Source organism: Nyctereutes procyonoides, unplaced genomic scaffold, assembly GCF_905146905.1.
Source record: "Nyctereutes procyonoides isolate TBG_1078 unplaced genomic scaffold, NYPRO_anot_genome, whole genome shotgun sequence".
NCBI classification, from domain to species: domain Eukaryota; kingdom Metazoa; phylum Chordata; class Mammalia; order Carnivora; family Canidae; genus Nyctereutes; species Nyctereutes procyonoides.
The window spans coordinates 4665523-4686282 of NW_026575119.1; the positions used below are offsets into that span (position 1 = coordinate 4665523).

At 39.9% G+C, this 20760-nt stretch overlaps 1 protein-coding gene across 3 annotated transcripts in view; it reads right to left on the bottom strand.

The window, feature by feature from the left end:
- Window positions 1-233: 233 nt before the first annotated feature.
- SH3RF1 (SH3 domain containing ring finger 1) overlaps window positions 234-20760 on the bottom strand; it is a 184557-nt gene continuing 164030 nt past the window's right edge. For all 3 annotated transcript variants that reach the window (XM_055334459.1, XM_055334461.1, XM_055334460.1), the window contains 2 exons: window positions 12296-12642; window positions 234-2650 (listed from right to left, as the gene is read on the bottom strand). In XM_055334459.1, coding sequence (XP_055190434.1) covers window positions 2482-2650; window positions 12296-12642 — 516 coding nt within the window. In that variant the 3' untranslated portion in view covers window positions 234-2481. The remainder of the gene's footprint in view (window positions 2651-12295; window positions 12643-20760) is intronic.

Here is a 20760-nt window from a genome sequence, read left to right on the forward strand (position 1 = left end):
TCTTGGAGAAACTAACCAAAGAGGTTTGTTAGCTGGAGAGGTAAAATGTATCATAACCACTGATTATTGTAGACACCTTCTTTTTGAGGTATATGCAAAGGGTTTTTATGAAGTAGAATTTAAGTCAAATGTGTCTTAGGTTTAAAAAAGGAGAAAGAAAATTTAAAAAATTAAAAAACATTTAAAAAAGGAGAAAAAGAAAAATTTTAAGAATTAACACAAGGAACACATGATTGAACATCAAATTTTAATCTTGAACCTTTTCTCCAGTCTTCAAACTATTAACATGGAAAGGAATGATAAATTGCAATTTTATCATTGCCATATCACTGTGTAACAAGCCCTTGTTACAAAATCTCCATCTACTGTCTCCAAAAAACCAATAGAAAACCCATACATTATATTATCTAAGTGATCTATTAACAGATGAAATTTTAACCAACTTTATACCAGGAAACTATTAACAGAGGTACATCAATCACATAGCTTAAAATATGGAGAAGACAGGTAAAAAATTATCTTAAGCTGTAGTAGTCTTTTTACTTTTTAAAATTTTTATAAAATACACTAATTTCCCAAAATAAAGAATATTATGACACATTGGTGTCAACTTACACAGATGAAAGCTGATGTCAGCTTTTTTCCTAACTAAAGTTCATTTCACCAAACCTTTATATATTACATGAATATCCAAGTAAAGTATTTTTTTTTTAAAATCAACACACAGGAACATAATGTACAGTGTTATATATATATATATATATATATATATATATACATACTAAAAGGTTAATTTAGGAATGATTTCATTTCAACCATATAACATCTTTTTTAAGACCATGAAACCTCTTGCTATTGCAAGACTTTTCAGTTCATGTTTCTATATCCCAGTTGTAATTCTTAAGAGTAAAAAATGAAAAAAAATTTTTTTCCACAAGAAAACTGTAGCAACAATTTCATTCACTACCAGGCTGTCTTCCCTCCTTTTGTTTTTAGGACTACCAGACCCACAACTGCAGTGGCCCTGGAATGTAATGGGGAGAAGAGGCCAATGACATCAAAGAATGGATATAAAGACAGGCTCAGCTGGATCCTGCTGCAATTGTAAGGTGTGGCCATTTTCCCTTGAGCAAGGCCTCCCAGAGCTGCAAGGGAGCATCAAGGGAACGGTAACAGCAACAGCCTCCTGGCTCATCCTTTACCTCAATTGGTTAGGAGGACAGAAAGGAACATTTTCATGAATGACTGTATAATGGCTGATGGATGCCTTAGCCAGGGAGGGAGGGCATACACCCAGAGACCGTGGTCAGGAGCGAAAAGAATACTATTTATTTTACACCTCCTGCATTGGTCACTTCTGAGCACAAACTAACCTCAACAGGACACTGCAGTGAAATATACACTCCATGCACAGTCGATATTACTGTGGGGATCCAGTAACACATGCAAGACGGTGGGAAAAGAACCACAATGGATGAATGTAAACTTTTCACAGTGTTTCTTATAGCCTTTAACTTCAGCACGAGGGCATCACCACCACGATCTCACAAACATTTTATTGTGTCCTGGGCATGCAGATCACTTGGGGTAAAAATAGGAGATTATATCTCATAGCCACTCTCAGGAGCACAACTTCAATTTTCCCAATTTCCAACAATGAACTGAGCTCCTTCTGTTATAAAACTAAATATATTTCTGAATACATTTTTGTTCAAGGATTGTGCCTTATTTTTCCTTATCACTTTATTGACTTCATTCTAGGGAAATTTAAAACCCACTAAATTATACTGAGAACTAGGTCTTAAGGAGGATTCCTGACCAAACCAGAAAGACGGAACCACTAACTTCTTTTCTCTCAAGTTTCTGTCTCCCTACCCCAGGCCTTTACTGATACTTGATTCAGTTATATGTTTAGTTTCCAAAAGACGAAAACCAAATTAGAGAACTGGCATTTCTATCTTAAAGAAGCAAAGAGTAACACCGGTAGGGGGAGAGAAGGGGGGTTCATTCTAAGTCAAAAACGATCTCTTGCTCTCAACAGGAGATAATCCAGCTTCTCCTTAGCTATCATTTCATAAATTAATAATTCCTTAAAATCACAATCCAATGAATTTATTACAAGAAAAATTCAAGTTTAAAAAAGAAAATAAATTAGTTAAGCCTTGTAAACAATTGTCCATTTTAGCTATATATCTTTTTAAAAAAGGTTTCTCTGTATAGTAAATCAGACAGTACAAGGCACACCTTATACATCCGAATCCAGAGTGACAAGACACACACACACACACACATACACGCACACACGCACCCCTTCTTCATGGTCTTGGCTGGCCTAACCGTGCTGGGGGCACTGGGGTCACGCACCAATCCTTTGCTCATCTCCTGACTATCTGGAAGTCCACAGATGTGCTCTTTCCATTAAAATGCTTTGTGCTACTTTGTTGTATGATGTGACTTTCACCCTTCTCAGTGTTAGTCTCCTTAGATGTTCTCCACAAAGCTTCCCGGGAAAAGGCCAGTTTTCCCATTACGCTGTAATGTGCCTTTGAACCAGCCGTCTTCTCGCTTTTTATGCACAAACACTATATCTCCTTCTTTAAGTTCAAGTTCTGCCTCACTCTGAGGAGGATAGGAAACTACCACCCTGTGCCTAGAAAAAAGAGATATATTTTAGTTAAAGCCATACAAAGTAGTGGAAAAAAAAAAGTGTACTACTAATACACATAGCTTTAAACATGAACAGAATAGGAAATAACATAAGTTTGTTTATAACATTTGTAAAATAACTCAAAATACACTATTCTCTGTTTTGTAGAGATTGTTGGAGTTTGGATGTGCTTCATAGTCCACTACTGATGACTCAGACTGGTTTATTTGAGTGACGTTTACAGGGAGAGCTATTCTTGTCCCCTCCCATATGGAAAATGTTATTCCATTTCCTAGGAGGAAATGCCCTGTCCTTCCCTCTCCTCCAAGAAGAAAGGAGTGAATTTACTGGATTAGTGAGACTAGGAGAAGCTGAGTAGGTGGTTTCAGTCCTTCCTAAGCTACCTTCCTCTGGGCTCTGCTCTGCCTCTGCTGCCACATTGGAAGCAAACAATGGTCAGGGGCCAGGGGGGCAGACCTGCCTTCTGGAAGTGGGTCTGAAGTCTGTCTCTCTGTGTCCTTTATATTGGGCCTTGACATGCATGAGGCAGCAATTCTAAGGAAGTTCATTTCCCTTACATAACCAAATCCACCCCTGGGCAGGCTGTCCTAAGGTCTAGACAGGGAGGGGAGCACAATGGCTACAAATCCAATCCAGTACCACCAATAAGGAGGTTGACATTCTGCTCTCCATTAGTCTGATAACTGTGTCTCTTTCTCTATTGGTTCTCAACTCAGATATTAGTAGGGAAAGTATGATTATCACTTAAAAACCCCAGAAGCCTTATCGGTTTAATATTATCTGTCTCCCTTCTTCCTCTCTCTTGAGTCTCCAGGAAAATTATGATTAGCAGCCATGGAAGACATGTTCTGTGCCTCATATCCTTTTATCTTTCTCTATTTTTCCAGTATTATTGCCCTCCCTTATTCCTCTCTTGCTATTCCCAACAGGTGGTATATGCTAGCCAACCTCTAAGATGGCCCCAGTGACCCTCGTCTCCTGGTATTCATTCTCTTGTGTGATCTCTTCCCATAAATGCACAGGGATGACTAGTAAAATACTGTGGAAGTGTGTGATTTCCGAGGCTAGATCATAAAAGGCATTGTGGCTTCTATATCAGTATCTCTTGGATCATACAGTCTACAGAAAATTAGCTGCCATGTTGTGAGAAAACTCTACATTCCTATGGGAGAAGATCACACGGTAGGTACTGAGGTCTTCTTTTCTTTTCTTTTTTTTTTTTTTAAGATTTTATTTATTTATTCATGAAAGACAGAGAGTGAGAGAAGGCAGAGACACAGGCAGAGGGAGAAGCAGGCTTCATGCAGGGAGCCTGATGTGGGACTTGATCCCAGGTCTCCAAGATCATGCCCTGGGCTGAGGCAGGTGCTAAACCGCTGAGCCACCCAGGCTGCCCTTCTTTTCTTTTTAAAAAAACATTTAATTAATTTATTTTAGAGAGAGAGCAAGCAGCAGTGGGAGGGGCAGAAGGAGAGGGAGAGAAAATCTGAAGCAGTCTCCCTGCTGAGCATGGAGCCTATGCAGGGCTCAATCCCATGACTGCGAGATTGTGACCTGAGCTGAGACCAAAATCGGATGCTCTGACAGACTGAGCCACCCAGCTGTCCCTAACTGAGGTGTCTTTCTAAAAGCCAACTAACTACCCAATAGTGATGTGAGAAAGCCATCTTGGAGGAGAATCCCCCAGCCCTGGTCAAGCCTTTAGATGACTACAGCTGAGGCCAATATCTGGACTGCAACCTCAGGAAATAATCCAGGTCAGAACCACGCTGATAAGGCACTTCCAAGTTCCCAACCCACAGAAACTGTGGGGTAACAAAATGTTTGTTATTTTACGCCACTCAATTTTGGGGGTAATTTGTCACATGGCAATAGATAACTAAAAAATGTGAACATACATCTTTCTCCATTGGCTTTATGCAATATTTGGTCATAAAGGTAATTCTGAGTTACTACTTTTGTTTGGTTCTTAAAGTCAGAAAAGAAGTCCAAAGCCTCACAGTGACTCACTCTTGACTGTTAAGTAAAGACTGGTATGGCTTAAATATGGTAGTCATAACAAGTACTATAGAACTGCCTCTAAAGTATGAAACCGATTAGAGCCCAGTCCTTTAAGAAGATTGCTAGCTTCACCAATCTCCATCTCATAAAAACTAGAATACACTCTCATTAAGAAAGACCACAGCAAGAGCCCCAGACTATTATATTACTCTATAAAAAAAAAAAAAAAAAAAAGGGCATCTCTGCAAAAGTTGCATGGCTTCCCAAACAATTCCTGAGCTACTTTGGACACATGAACCAAATTATCCTCTAAGGTCTAAAGCAAAAGTACAGCATAGAGGCTGACTTATTATTTCTAAGAAAGATTCTGTTAATTCAAACATGAATTACAAGGCTCAGTGTTCAATCAAGCATGAACTGAGGGAGGAGGCCTGGCACTGTGTGCAAACACACTGTATGTGAAGCTCTGGGCTGGGTTGATGTGGCCTTAAAAGTCATTTGGAGTAGCGTCACTTGGGCTAATTATCTCTGATCTCTTGGTCCCAGCTTCCTTATCTGTAGAAAAAGATCGCAGTAACTTAAACAGATATTGTCATGTAATGGAGTAATATTCTAAGTGTGATGCTCTTAGCATGGTGTCTCTTACAGAGTTTATATCCCAAAATACTAGCTCCTATTGGGATCACATGACTTACGCAAAAGCAGGAGGGGTCTGGTACTTCAAGGAGGTGAAGGATGGGCCAGGAAGTCACTGGCCACTTCTACTATAAAGAGACTCAGACCACAGCCTAAAGAACTGCCTTATAATGACACTTGACACTTTAGAATGATAAAGTTAGGTTTTGGAATTCCTTCTCTGATACCTTTAAAAGCAAGACAAATAATCTCATCATACACTTATCTGAAGGAAGAAATCCAGGTGAAAAGATTTCTCAAGTCTGTTGCCAACAAGCTAAAAATTCATGTAAAAAGCAATATAACAGGTTGCCATTTGGGGCAAGTTAAAATTTGAGCAAAGCACTGTAAGTCTGGAAAGAAGCATACAAGTGATTCACATTATATTCAGAGTAGATCTCTCATGACATGTATTCCCTGTCGGTTCTCTGTGAGCTGCCTTAAAGGTGAAATGGAACAAAAATAGTTCTTGAAAAACTTGAAGTGAATTAGATTAATATTTGCATTTTATAAAATGCACTAAACCAATTTTGTCAAAAAATTTTTGAACTAGAACTGCTGCTGGGCTAAGAACATAATCTTCCTGCCAAGTTCCCAGTGGGAGCAAATTTTCATTGCTCAGTTATAAACCCGGGGGGGGGGGGGCGAGGGAGGGGAAGGTGGAATGAGAAACCATGTGCATAATGGAAACTGTGACACAGGCCTGATTGTATGAAGACTACCAGGTGCAGCGGTAACAGACTCTACTTAGAAATCTTCCAGCTCCGAAGCTGGCCTCGAGCCTTGTGAGGTAGTATGTACACAGATTTCTAACATAGACTCTTAAGGCCAAATTCTGGGCACAACTGGCCAACCATCTCAGGCATGGAAAGTAGAATGTTTACAGACCAACAAACAGATGTAAGGCACAGCTGCAGAGGCCCCTCACATCTGTTCCTTCACCCTCTGCCTCACTTCGATTATGCTTGTCTTTGAGTAGGGCTTCTGGGAAACAGTGAACCTCAGAAGTCAAAGATCCCTCTCCCATAACCTTTGTGGACCTGCTAATCCCACTTTCAGAGCCGCGCCCTATCTATTCTTCATGGTCACTGCTACCATCCTGGTTGGCAAATTCATGACCTTCCACCTGGTCAAAAAAACTACCTGTCCTCTCTGACCCCATTCCATTCTATACAGAACTGACAGACTCTCTTTCTTTAAAGATTTTATTTATTTATTCATAAGAGACAGAAAGAGAGAGAAACAGGCAGAGGGAGCAGCAGGCTCCATGTAGGGAGCCCCATGCAGACTTGATCCCAGGACCCGGGAATCACGCCCCGGGTCAAAGGCAGATGCTCAACCTCTGAGCTACCCAGGCGTCCTGACAAGCTTTTTTTTTTTTTTTTTTTTCCTGACAAGCTCTTTCTTAACTGGCAACTCTACCTATAGTTGCCTATAGATCAAAAATCATTACTGGCTTCCAATGCCTGTGAATAAGCCTAATCCTCAGCTGGTGAATAAGGCTAATCCTTAGCCTGGTATGTAAAGCTCTCAATGATCTGACCTTCCCCTCTATCTGTATCTACAATTATCTCCATAAATGAACGAAACAGGTCTCTAAACCTGAATGTACCCACCATACATAGCTTTTATCTCTCCACTCCTTGGCTCATGTGGTTCCTTCTATTGGGAACTCCCTGTGAGGATAGGATCTCTGCTCATCCACACCTGACCAGCCCCCCACAGCCTGGCTCCAATTTGCCCTGCAAAATCTTCTCTAGTCCCATGGCTGGAAGTAATTTCATGCTCGCTTGGATCCCGGAGGCCTCATGTACATTTCTTATGGCACTTAGCACAGTGTTCATTGTATTGGTATCATCTCCATCCCTGTCTCATTTATTATCCCAGACCATAAGCTGCTTGAGGGCTGAGATAACGGTAAATTCACTTTATATGCCTCATACCACTTAGTATAGTTCATGATAATTCTTTTTTTTAAAAAAAGATTTTTATTTATTCATGAGAGAGAGAGAGAGAGAGAGAGGGAGGCAGAGACACAGGCAGAGGGAGAAGCAGGCTCCATGCAGGGAGCCTGACGTGGGACTATTCCAGGTCTCCAGGATCACGCCCCAGGCTGAAGGCGGCACTAAACTGCTGAGCCACCCGGGCTGCCCTTTTTTAGAGAATCTTAACCAGGCTCTACACACAGCATGGAGCCCACCAATGCAGGGCTCAATCTCACAACCCTGAGATCATGACCTGAGCTGAAATCAAGAGTGAGATCTTAACTGACTGAGCCACTCAGGTGCCTCTTGTGATAATTCTTAATAAGCATGTTGAATGACAAAAGAAAAAGCACAATGTATAGTAAAACTATTTCCAAAAAGTGCAAAGCTCCCTAAAGAGGAATGTAATTTGACAAATGCTAAAACATAGAAGGACCTTGAGAACATTATGCTAAGTGAAATAAGCCATGAACAATAGGCCAAATATCATACAATTCCACCTATAAAGTTCCTACAACAGTCAAATTCATAGAAAAGTAGAATGGTGGTTGTCAAGAGGTGCCAGAAAAAGGAATGGGGACTTACTGTTTAGTGAGTGCAGAGTTTCAGTTTGGAATAACAAAGAAGTTTTACAAATGGATAGTGGTGATGGTTATTCAACAATAGGGACTTACTTAATGTCACTGACTTTTACCTTAAAAAAATGGTAAACTAAAAAAAAAAAAGGTAAACTTTATGTATATTTTAACACAATTTAAAAATAAGATAAATGAATAAGTGAGTGAATAAAAAAACAATGGAAAGATTAGGGGGAAGAAAAGAAAGAAAAATGAAAAAAAAAAATGGAAAGCTGAGTGGTAAATTATGCATTTGAACAGAGCACCTGAGAGGCAGTGTGAGGCGTACAGCATGGCTCACAGACTTGGCCCTGAATGGGCCTCTGCATTTTGGTGGCTTTCTGACCTTCAGTTTTTGTGACAGTTACCAGGATGGAATTCAAGACACAGAGGCTTGCTACACAAAGAAGCTTCACTAATACAAGAAATAGTGAAAGGGATTACAAGGGAGAGGAGAGAAACTGGGTGGGGAAAAACAACCTGAGAGAGGAAGACAAACCATGAGAGACCTCTAACTCTGGGAAACAAAGGTTGCAGAAAGGGAGGTGGGTGGGGGATGGGTAACTGGGTGACGGGCTGAGGAAGGCACTTGATGGGATGAGCACTGGGTGTTATATAGGGTATGTTCGCAAATTGAATTTAAATAAAAAAATTTGAAAAACAACAACAAAGAAGCTCCACTGACATCCCACTGCCAATCTTCCAGGCTTGGGCTATGGTGTTCAGGCTTCTACGTAATAAGCACTTGCAATCTTTTATTTGTATAAATTTTCTATTTCCTTTATTTTTCTGGTCTCTTGCATTCTCTGCAATTCAAACATTTTTGTTGTTGTTGTTTCTAATCTCTCCTGGTACAGTCCAAATTGGACCCCCTGGGGTTCTGGGAGGCACTCTGCCCATCACCCTGGGTAAGTAACCTGCACTGCTTTCTGCCAGTTGCTACAGCAATCTAATATCCAATTAAGTATTTCACTGGCAAAACCATACTAGCTTATTCTGTAGCTTTGCTTGAAGTCCAAGTAAATTATATCCATTGCTTCACTCAGTGGGTTCATTGTCACTAACTCAAATTAATCATGCTGGTTAAACCTGACTGACTCTGTAAATCTATCTCTATCCAATTTGTGTGTTTCCAAGTGTTCTAGCTTAATCCCTGATCAAAGATCATAGGTTCTTTTCCAATTTAGGAGATGGGTTTATAGGTATGTGGTTATCAGTTTAATTCCTAAGCTTCAAAATACACACAGAGATGGTGAGCTGTGTTTCCTTAAGCCCTTATCTATTCATTTTCAGGAGAGGAAAAAAAAAAAAAAAAAAGCCTGTCACATATACTTTCTTTTATTGTCATCCCTTCTGAAGTATTATTTTATTTCTATTTTCTCTTCACAATTTTCGAATTATTTTTTCCTCCATTACCTAAAATAGAACCTAAAATATTTGTTCTATTATTTCTGCTGTCATCAATTATACATCTCCTGCCTCCAGGATATAGCATCGCTTGCTTGTTTCCTCAGCCTCTCTAACAAACACAAAAGGATTCTTTTGTTCCTCAGAGAATTGTCTCAGCTGACACCAAGACCTGTCAACACACCTCAAGGTTCATCCTTTCTTACTGTGAGATTGCTTAAGTCTTTATGTCACGTGAATGCTTCTTTCCTTTGAAGGCACCAGCTGCCCTACTCACATTTTTTTACCTTAGATTTATGGGACAGAGCCATGGTTTGAGGAGAAATTTTATGCTTGTTCTCATTATAACCTGTAGGGGAATTCTATCTCACCCTGTACCAATACTACAGTGACAACTACTTCCACAAAATTCTATCAGGAAAAATTCTACCAGAAGAACCCAGGCAGGCTTCTGCACTTTGCCAGAGCAGGAGCTGTTGATGTTTACATGGTGAATCAAGGAATCTAAGATCCTGAGATACTTTCAGAATCATACTGATGTGAAAGTTAATCTTCCCTTCTTTTTTAGCAATAAGCACTTTTTATTGTGTTAAAAATTTTGAAATGTCAAAACAGATAATCCCTAAATGATATACTTGGTAGCTTTCTACTAACCAAAAAATTTCATTCCCAGGGGATAAGATGTTTTCCCATATTACTTATTTCCGCACATTTTCCCTATTGTTTTTATAGTCAGGCAGACCTAAGAATACAAGTTAAATAAATACTATCATCATTGTATGAAGGCAAAGGGGCTGTGAAAAGTTGATCAGTCTGGCTATTATTTTTAATATGCCACTGAACATATGGATTATAAAAATATAAAATCCAGCAGAAATCTTCTCCAAAGACCCCTTTTCCACTTGTAAAAATTGAAATGGTTATATAAAAGACCTGCCAGAGAATTCCAGAGTGCCTGTGCCCATCTGTTCCATCATTAAATTCTCCCTGTACCCTAGGTGATGTGAATCCCCTGCTCCCTGAACCACCATCACCTGTCTGCATTAGCGATTTCTCCTTTTCAGACACACTGAACAGCAGGGCCTGCTGTTAGAAATGAGGGCCGGAATGCAGAAGCCACAGAGATCCAGGACATCTGGCAACTGAAAAGGAATGCATAATGGGAGAGGCAGGCAGCAGTGCCAGAGCCAGTGCCCAGGGAGGGGCTGGGCAAAATGAACTAGCACTCAGAACAGTCACACAAACACCACAAATGACAGGGAAAAGAGGAGACAGATACAGGGCACAAAGGAAAAACTGCAGATCAATGCCTGGGGATGGGAAGGAAAGAAGGAGCCTGCCTCGAGTGGTGTAATACTGCAGGAGCATAGCAGAAGAGGGGAAAGAGAATGATTTTATTTGTGGGGGAGGAACACTTTTTAGGGTAATTTCTCATTTCAAAACTGGTTCTATAAGGATGAGAACTAGGGAAAATTATCTCACTTAACCATGAAAATATATAATAAACCATGTACTTTGTACTTAATGCACATAGGTTGTTCAAAGTTTATTCTTTTCTGGTTTATTTTTTGGTAAGTAGGCATGTCCCCCAGATTATATGAATGAAGGCCTCAAGTTTTGGTGGGCACAAATGTTCATCTGAAATACAGACCTGAGGGAATTTAGTCATTTTGAAGTGTAACATTTTATAGTCAGACTTCAAATCAGTAACCTAAAATGCTACCTACGATGCAACACTGCCACAAATTAGACAATTGGTTCATTTATAAAGTGCAGGTACACAAGGAATAACGCTTACAGACACAATAAAACAGATGGCACTTTTAAAAATAAATGTTTGTATTATTTATGCATGATGTGAAAATTGTCCACTATTTTTAGTGTACTTCATGATGCTTTCCTGGCCAACCAACAGTGTTTAAAAAAAATTTTTTTTAAAGATTCTATTTATTTATTCATGAGAGACACACAGAGAGAGAGAGAAAGAGGCAGAGACATAGGCAGAAGGAGAAGCAGCGTCCCTGCATGGAGCCTGATGTGGGACTTGATCCCAGAACTTCAGGCTCTTGCCCTGTGCCGAAGGCAGATGTTCAACCACTGAGTCACCCTGGTGCCCCACAACAGTGCTTTTTATTTTTTATTTTTTTAAAAGATTTTATTTATTTATTCATGAGAGAGAGAGGCAGAGACACAGGCAGAGGGAGAAGCAGGCTCCATGCAGGGAGCCCAATGTGGGACTCAATCCCGGGACTCCAGGGTCACGCCATGGGCTGAAGGCAGGTGCTAAACTGCTGAGCCACCCAGGGATCCCCCAACAATGCTTTTTAAATTCATGTAGTCCTAGCAGATATTAGTCTTACTCCCCATATAGTTTTTCCCAGCGTACTCCTGGAACCCCACTGGTTGTATAAAACAGTTTTGTAATCATTATTCAAAGCCAGAATCACTACAACAGGACTCCTAGTTCCAGGTATAACCAAACCGAGTGCCTCTGTCAGCAGAGGAGTCAAGTCTCTGAGAACTGGGTCACACTGTCCTCACTCAAGAAGAATACAAAGAGCCTTCTCAGTTGTCAGAATCTCCAGCTGCTGTGCAACTAGCAGGTACAGATGTAAACGTTTAATGAAAAAGGCAAAGGACAAAACAAGGGAGCAATTGCTGGCAGTGGAAGAGCAGCAGGAAGGAAAGAGATGTGAACCAAGTTCCAGGGATTCACAAATTTCATCTGGATGCAATTCTGGAGTGGTTGTCTGGAGAAAATACACAGAGAGGGCGCTGGCGGCCTAACCCATGGAAGAAACACAGCAAGTGGGAAAAGAAAGCCAGTAGTTGGTTGTTACTACAAACTCGGTTAAAAAAAACATAGGAGGGTGTGGAAATGTATCCTAATGTCAGGATAAATAGTTCAGCACGAAGGTCACTAGGAACAACAGTGGACTCACCTCTCACAAACCACCGGCCTGGACTCATTCATGACAGGGCCCAGGGATGAGCATGGCTGGCGAGGTGGTGGGGCAATGGGAACAGCCGAGTCCAGAGAGCTGGTCTTGCGATGCAGAGCAAGAGCATCCTGGACCACAGCAGCAGCTGGGCCATCCCCATCCGTGGGGCAGGAGCCAACCCTGCCATGCGCACCCCCGAGCGGCAGCTCAGGACCCACTGCTCCCTGCAGAGGCAACTCGCTGCCTCCAAGCTCCACTTCCAGGGTAGGTGACGCTGGAGGAGATGTTCGGGGCTTGCGTTTAGTGGAGGCGCCAGAAAGCAATTTCAATAAACCCTTTTTTTCTTTCTAGAAAAAAAAAAAAAGTACATTAATTGGAGACCAGAAGGTATTGCTGTTATTGTAATCAATAGGGTGTCACAGTTTCAATTTTGGGTTTAACCTTTTTTTTTTTTTTTAATTTTGAAGTATCTCTATAACCCAACATGGGGCTCTCACAACCCTGAGTCAACAATCGCATGTGCTACCCACTGAACCTGTCATGTGCCCCTGGTTTGGTATTTTAAAATTTATTTCTGTGGATATTTGGTTATTTGTGATCTAGCTCCCAATTCCTGTATGCTGTTAATCCAACGTTTTGCCTCTCCTTCTTTTCCCTTTCTGCCTGCATGTTGGTGCTTGTTTTGGACACTCCAATGTTCATCACTATCTTCTATTAAAGTAGAATAAGCAGATAAAAAAGAAGTGAAACAAAAAAACTCACCAAGTCATATCTCAGGCTTGGTGAAGGCAAAAACAGACATTTTAGGACAAAATGGAAATTTCTGATTATGGACTTACTGATTTAAACATCATAGCATTTTACTCTCCATCCACAGACTTGATTCTTATCATATACAGGTAGTGATGTTTTGATCAGGGTTAAGGACTAAAACACTTCTCAGTAAGCCAATAATGACAGAAGTCAAACCATTTCTATTGTGCAAGAATGTCTTGGATTAGACAGCCAAGACTCCATAAGATTTTAAATAAAGCTTCAGTATAATCGAAAACATTTTTATGTTTCTTTCCTAGCAAATGTAGAAAAACATTTTCTTTCCAGCAATCTTACTCCATAAAAAACCATCTCTTGAATCTTTGTCTCTTTTGACACTTTTGTTCTCTGCTCTGCTAGGAAAACCAGATTAGAGCTAACTTTTCTTCATTTCCAAAACCCATGTCAATGGTCTTTCTGACGACCAAGCATAGTTAATAATAATTTTACATCATTTTACTAAGATGTCAACATCATCATAAAGTCCTCTGAGTGGAAGCATTGCTTGAAAATAAAACATTTCATAGAGAAATAATTCTTTAGAAAACTCTATAGGCAAACTGGAATCATTATGGTCTACTAAAAAAGGCAATTAGATTATGAGGGGCCCATACAAAGACAGAACACTGAGGAATTTTTCTTAGAATATGAGTTAGTTCATGCTCAGTAAAAATCCCTTGGGGAAAGGGGTCTGAATCCATAATAACACAGTTCCATTAGAGACAGAATGGCAGAAAAAAGACAAGACAAAAGCAATGTTTAACTAGATGATGAAAAAGCATTCCAGGGAAAAAGCATCCTAGGAAACTGCAGGCTCCATTTACGAAATACTGTTCACAGTTTGAACTAAGCCACAGGTTAGAAACAGAAGACAGGGAAGGATGGTAGGGAGTGCTGAATTCATTTCTGGACCGGTCGACTCAGGCTGCAGATGAGCAGAATCAGTCAATTGATCCCCACCCCCCTTTTCTCCCCATCCCAGCCTGAGGAAGATTCTTTTGCATTTTTCTTCAAGGCCTGGCCGTAACTCACCTTTTTGGCTTTTGCTTCATTTTCCAAAGGGCTATTAATACATCCCACTGAATGACCCTATACACTTGGGCTACCTGCTTGAGTGCTTGTACCTTATCCACCTGGTGCCTTGTACAGAGTTGCACCTACTGAGCTAAGTGTGGCCAAGACAGAAAGAGGATGAGACAGGTGGGAGGAAGGGGAAAGATTTGGCTAGTCCCAGGGTAAGGGCCTAAGAGAAGGCATTTGCAGTTCCCAAATCCTGTGGAGATGAAGATTTCCCTTTATACAGTAGCCAATGAAGTAGGCTGACCAAACGTTTGCCAAAGCTACTACCATACTTCTTTAGGAGAGCCTGAGGTCTGAAGGGCCGACAAACAAGCTGAGAAAGAATAATGTCTACACTTCGAATGGCCTATCAGCCATAATTTCCAGCTATTCCTTCCATGATGTAAGAAAGCACACTCTAATCCCTGGATTCCGACAGACTCACTGAGATCAAGTGAATTACAATCTCAGCAAGCCACGGCTACAGATGTTTCTTAAAAGCTCAGTTCTGGGCACTCAGAAAAATTCAGTTAACTGAATGGTGCTCAGGAAAGAGCCTCTAAAGTGATTAGGAAGAAAGATGACTTGGTTCATCTAAAATGATTAAGCACATTAAATACAGCTTGCTTTAATGACTTCTAAGGGATTTGTTATCATCATTAGCTGATGCCGACTACCATGGAGCAGAAGGCAGAAGATGAGGTGGTGTGGCAGGGTGTGGGGGTACGAAGTGGGAGTGCTAACACGGAAAACATGCTGCCCTAGCTTCACCAAACTGTGCTTTTAATATCATATTCTGATGTTTTCTACATTAGCAGAACAGTTGCCACTGGAGAGAGATAATTTTGCAAACACAGACACTTAGCATCTAAGGGTACCTTTGTTTTTTTCAAAATCAAAACAGGAGAAACGAGAACTATAGATGAATAAAAACTACACTTCAGCAAAGCAATTTTTAAAATGTAGTGTTAGCATGCATGCAAAACGGACATATCTTTTAACATAAACCTTAACAATTCTCCTCCTATGGGTTTTCTAGGAAATTATTCCTAGATGGAATAATATTTTTATACTCATATTTTTTTCTTTAGAAGGCCTGATGTTTTAAAATCACAACTCATATATAAAAAGAACTATTTGGGTCAGAAAATTACTAGATGATGAGAAAGAGTAACTTTTACATACAAAAATCATTTCTGAACATCACCTAAATAACTTTCTATTAGTCATATCATGGAGGATGAGTACAATATAGGAAATCTCAAGTTCTCTTGACCAAGCAAAAATAAATTCATTTGAGCAATTTATATAGTGAACTACATTCTACCTCAAGTCTTCTTTATTCCTCTCTTTGCCTTCATATGTACAAAGAAAGTAGCAAGAGATAAACAGTCTTCTGGGCCATTGCCATAAAAAGTCTACACATATTCCCAACAGTCACTCTTCCTAGATAAGGGATCTCAAAAGCCTAACTGATGTCTAATAATAATCATTCCTTCAGCAAATATTTACTGAGTGTTGAATATGAACCAACAATGTGCTAGGCTCTGGGAATACAGTAGGTGAACAAGACAAGAAGGAGTTCATATTCTCTAGCAGAGACTAGAGACAGTAAATCAGGCACTCTCTAGAAAAATAAAGCAGGGGAAGGGGAAAATGAATGACCACGCCGTGCTGAGATGGGGGGGCTCAGGAAAGGCTTTTTTAAAGTGCAGGGAGAGAGAAAGGCCATGTGAAACTCTAGAGATTATTATTCTCATTGCTTACACCTCTCTAAGCTTGCCTAAATCACACTGCTAGTAAGGGGTGGGAGTGGGACTTGAACCTAGCCTTTGCTCTTCTCTTCTGAGAGTTCAGCACAGGGAACATTTCTAGAAGCACATCTACTCGATGGAGTGAAAAAAGCAGGTATGTTTGCCTAAGGACTGCCATCATAAGGGTCACTGTGTGCACATCCACACCATCCAGACTTGGATCCTAGTTATTGACAGGGGCAGGTATGTGACTCTGATCACTTAATATGGACAACAGTGGCTTCTCCTTGAGAAAATGAAATGGTGAAGCTCACAGATCAACTTATTTTTGACAGTGATAAGAACTGGGAGGAAGGAAAATCATGTGGGCAAAGAAAGTGATCAGTAGGGACTCTAGGACAAGTGTTCAAGAATAGAAGAAAATGGGTATTGGGGCACCTGAGTGGCTCAGTGGTTGAGCATCTGCCTTTGGCTCATGGCGTAATCCCGGGGTCCTGGGATCGAGTCCTGCATGGGATGGGGCTCCCTGTGGGGTGTCTGCTTCTTCCTCTGCCTATGTCTCTGCCTCTCTCTCTGTGTCTCTCATGAATAAATAATACAATCTTAAAAAAATGGGTATTTATTTTTTAAAGATTTTATTTTGAAGTAATCTCTACACCAACTTACAACCTTGAGATCAAGAGTTGTATGCTCTATTGACTGAACCAACCAGGGACCCCAAAAATGGATATTTAAAAACTAGATGGACCCTTGGCTTAAGAAAACCAAGAATAAGAGCATAGGTCCACAACAAAGGTTGGCTCCTTAAGGGTGAGAGTCACAAGGACTTTGGCGGTGGAACATCTGAGGCACTAAATGTTGACCTTTTGTGGCCTACTTGTAGAAATGTTATCGTTTAGGAACAAATCTAGGATGTGGTAGAGGGCATGAGAACCCACACCTACTTCTGCTGATTGGTATGGAAAATAAATGACAATGTCAGAGAAGACTTACAAGGGAGGGGAAGGAAATGGAAGCATGTGAGGGCAAGTGGGGCCTCAGAGATGGTTTCTTCTCTTTTCCTATGTGAGGGTAAATTCTGTTAAATTGACTAAATCAATAGAGATTTGATTAGAGGCCATTAGGACTGAGGGGATTCTAATATCCTACCAACCACCACTAGCAAATCCAAACCTAGGCCTGTAAACACCTCAAGGTTAAGAAATCAAACCTAAGGACAACCAATCATAAACAGCCAACGGGGCTATCCCAAATAAGGCAATTGTGTGCAGACAGCCAATCAAATAACTTCCCTGTTCTGCTCGAGGTGTCCTCTATGTAATCCTTGCCTCCAGCGCAACTGTTGGTAGAGTGCTCCTAAGCACTTCAGTTTGGTGCTGCCTGATTTGTATACATTTTTTACTCAACTGAAGTCTTAGAATTTTTAATATATATCAGCTCACCTTCAAATAAAACTTAGGAAATATAAGAACAGCCAATTATGTAATTGGTGTTGGAAAAAAAGATTTTATTTTCTGGATAAAAGCTTAGCATACCAAACAACATTTACTGTATTTTGGTATGTGAGGGAGGTAAAAAGTATATACACGATACCATAGTATTAATGGCTGTCTTTGAAATCTTGGATCATACTTCAGTTTTCTATCTGGATACTTAGATTTTCTTTCACATCTAAATAAATATGTAGATTTTAAATTTTTTATAATAAGAAAACAATAAAATAAAATAAAATATACACACATATGCACATGGGCCCAAGTATCTCATAAGGACTGGGAAACACATTTGCCTGGAGATTAGCTGGTCAAATAATGAAGCCTTTATTATTTTTTTTTAATAATGAAGCCTTTAAACTGAACATGCAGTTAGAAAAATGTCCAGACAAAGCTGTTAAACTGATAACTGTAGAAGACATGAAGAATAACAATGGCAGAAAGGCCCAGGATTTCAAAGAAGAAATAACTGAGATAATGTTTGGAAATATATTACACAGTTTCAGATGCTTATTTATCAAATCACAGAAGCGGTTACCAGACAAAATTAACTACAGGGACAAAAACACTTTTTCTTAAAGTCAAGGACAAACACATTTGAGATAAGACTTCCAAATAAAATATTGTTCAAAAGGAATAGCTTAGTTAGGCAAGGAGCTGCAACAGTCCTGTGTGCACATCAAAAAGTTATAGGTCTCTATGGAACACCAGTGGTAGCTCACTGCAGACGATTTATGTATAGAGAAAAGGACAGGGCATTCGACAAGCTATCATTTGGGGGAACCAGTACACACTATCTAAGGAGTTTCAGTAAATGGATGATGCTAATCACAAAATGATGAAAGCAGATAGAGATAACAAGGGGATTGTCAAATCCCTAGCTATCTGCTGGAAGTCTCAACTAAAACTAGGGTCTCTATACACTTAGAATCTGATATACTTTTCCCTTGAATTGTTGATAATTTAATCTCACTTTGGATCTAATTCTGATCAACTGGGGAATGGTAGAGACCAGTAGGAGGTGCAAAGTTCATTAGGTGGAGCAGAAATGTTGAAAACTTCGAAGTAAGCACCCAAAGAGAAGTTGGCTATAGTGAAATTTGAACTCTGAAGTTTAAAAGAACCGATTTTAAAAGTTCAAAGAAAATATATGCATGACCTGGAACTCAAAAGGAAAGATACTTCAAGAAGAATGGGAGGGATCTCCAGAATGAAATTCCAACATTACTACTGCAAATTATCTGAATAGATAAAAATGTAGAGGCATCTAACAGCGCTAATGTGATCCCCCAGAGAGCAGCCTAATGGGCTCAAATTTTTAAAGGACTCAATACAAAAAGATCAAGAGAAGGGACCATAAGAAGAGAATGTATTATGGCCCATAATAGCTTAAACTTGGAAAAAAAAGGGGGGGGGTTGCCTTAACGTTATGTTTGAAATGAGAAGAACAGGAAAGATACAGACCTGCTGCTTGAGATGGATGGTGGTTCTCAGAAGATAAGAAGAAAGAGAAGGATAATCTTCAGACTAGAAAGACCAAACCCTGATTAGAGGGAAATGGGTGAAGAGATTGGGATTTAGAGATCCAATAATTACTTGCCAGGATGAATTCACCCCAGCATACAGAGAAAATTAACAGCTGAAATGCAACCAAATAATCTTTGATAGATGTGGGTGAACCTGAGATCAGGTCAACTCAACAGGGCAATAAAGGATGTATAATCCTAATTTTCAAAAAGAAGACAACAATGTACTTTGCAGACTGTCTGGAAAATTCTAGAACAATATATTAAATGAAAGGAAATGAGACTCTGAGGAGACTTCTTCAGGAGACACTTGCTAACATGAGTAACAGCTAAAATGATGGAGGACTGGGGAATAGTTTGGATGGGAGAATATAAAAGACATCTGGATTTTGACAGGCATCTGATAAGTTCTCCCATGATATCCTTATAGACCTGATGGAGGAATGTCAACTAAATGACACTCCAGTCATGTTAGTCATGGAATTATGGATTTTATATTAACCAAGAGAAGTCTCCCTGTGGATCTGGAACATTAAATGAGGTAGGAGATTTAGGAAGGAAAATCTATAATCTGTGACATAAGTACTAGTGACAAAAACTTCAAGAGTATAGCCTTAAAAAAAAAGATGACTCGGAAGTAAGTCAAGGCATCATATAGAAAGGAGAGCAACATTTTCTATGCAGCCCCTCAACATAAGGTAAATGGCATGGGACACTCTGGACCTAAGGCATTAATGGTTGGTTAGGGTGTCCAAATAGAGGCCATTTGTCAAGGACAGGGACTCAACAGGTAACTTGTTAGGCCCTATATTGTTGCTGTAACAAATTACCACAAACTTTGTGGTAAAAATCAGGCTTTAAAACTAAGGTCTCAGCAAGGGCTACATCCCTTACAGAAGCCCTAGGTAAGAATCTGTTTCCTTGCCTTTTCCAGATTCTAGAAGCTGCTTGCATTTCTTGGTTTGTGGCTTCCTCCTTGAATCACTCTGATCTCTGCTTCGGATGTCACATCTCCTCTGGACCCAATCCTCCTGCCTCCCTTTCAGGAAGATCCATGTGATTAGATGGGCCCACTCAGATTTATCCCCTCATCTCAAGAGATTGATAAAATCCCTTTTGCCACATAAGTAAACATATTCTCAACTTTCAGGAATTAGGATGTGGACATCTTTGGGGAGCCATTATTCTCTCCGGCACAGCTCCCTTTCAAGTCTGTGATTCAATTAATTCTTTCCTGGGAGGACAGGAGTTGAAGAGCCCCTGTTCTCAATGATGAGGGTCCTGAAATCTTAAATTCTAAACTACAAAACAATTCTTTAAAGATATTGACAAAGTTGAACATGTCAGCTTGAGTACAAGTTTAATGTAGTTAATTATAAACACTGAACAGATACCAATCTTTTTCAAAAACACTAAGGTTAACTGAACAATTAAATATTAACTTTTTAGTAGGCTGTAAAGTTTATTTCCTTATAAACTCCTATTTACAGGCTTACCTAACCACTTAAAATAAGCGACGTACATTACCACTGAACCAGATGGTTAAGAGTTTATGATTACCATAGAACTTCCCAGAATCGGGCTAGAATTGTGGAGAAAATACACAAAATACTGAGGAAAACAGGATTTTCCTCAGGTTGCTACTTCCTTTGATTGTAATACAATTATCCAGACTTTGTTATCACTTCGATTTCTGTTCACAATTACCATCAATTTCCTTTGTCTCAAACCACCTGTCTCCAAACCCAAACACACGTTAGTCTTTCAAACACAGCTTTTTATTTATATTTTCTTTGAAATTCAGCCCCAAATGAGAGATT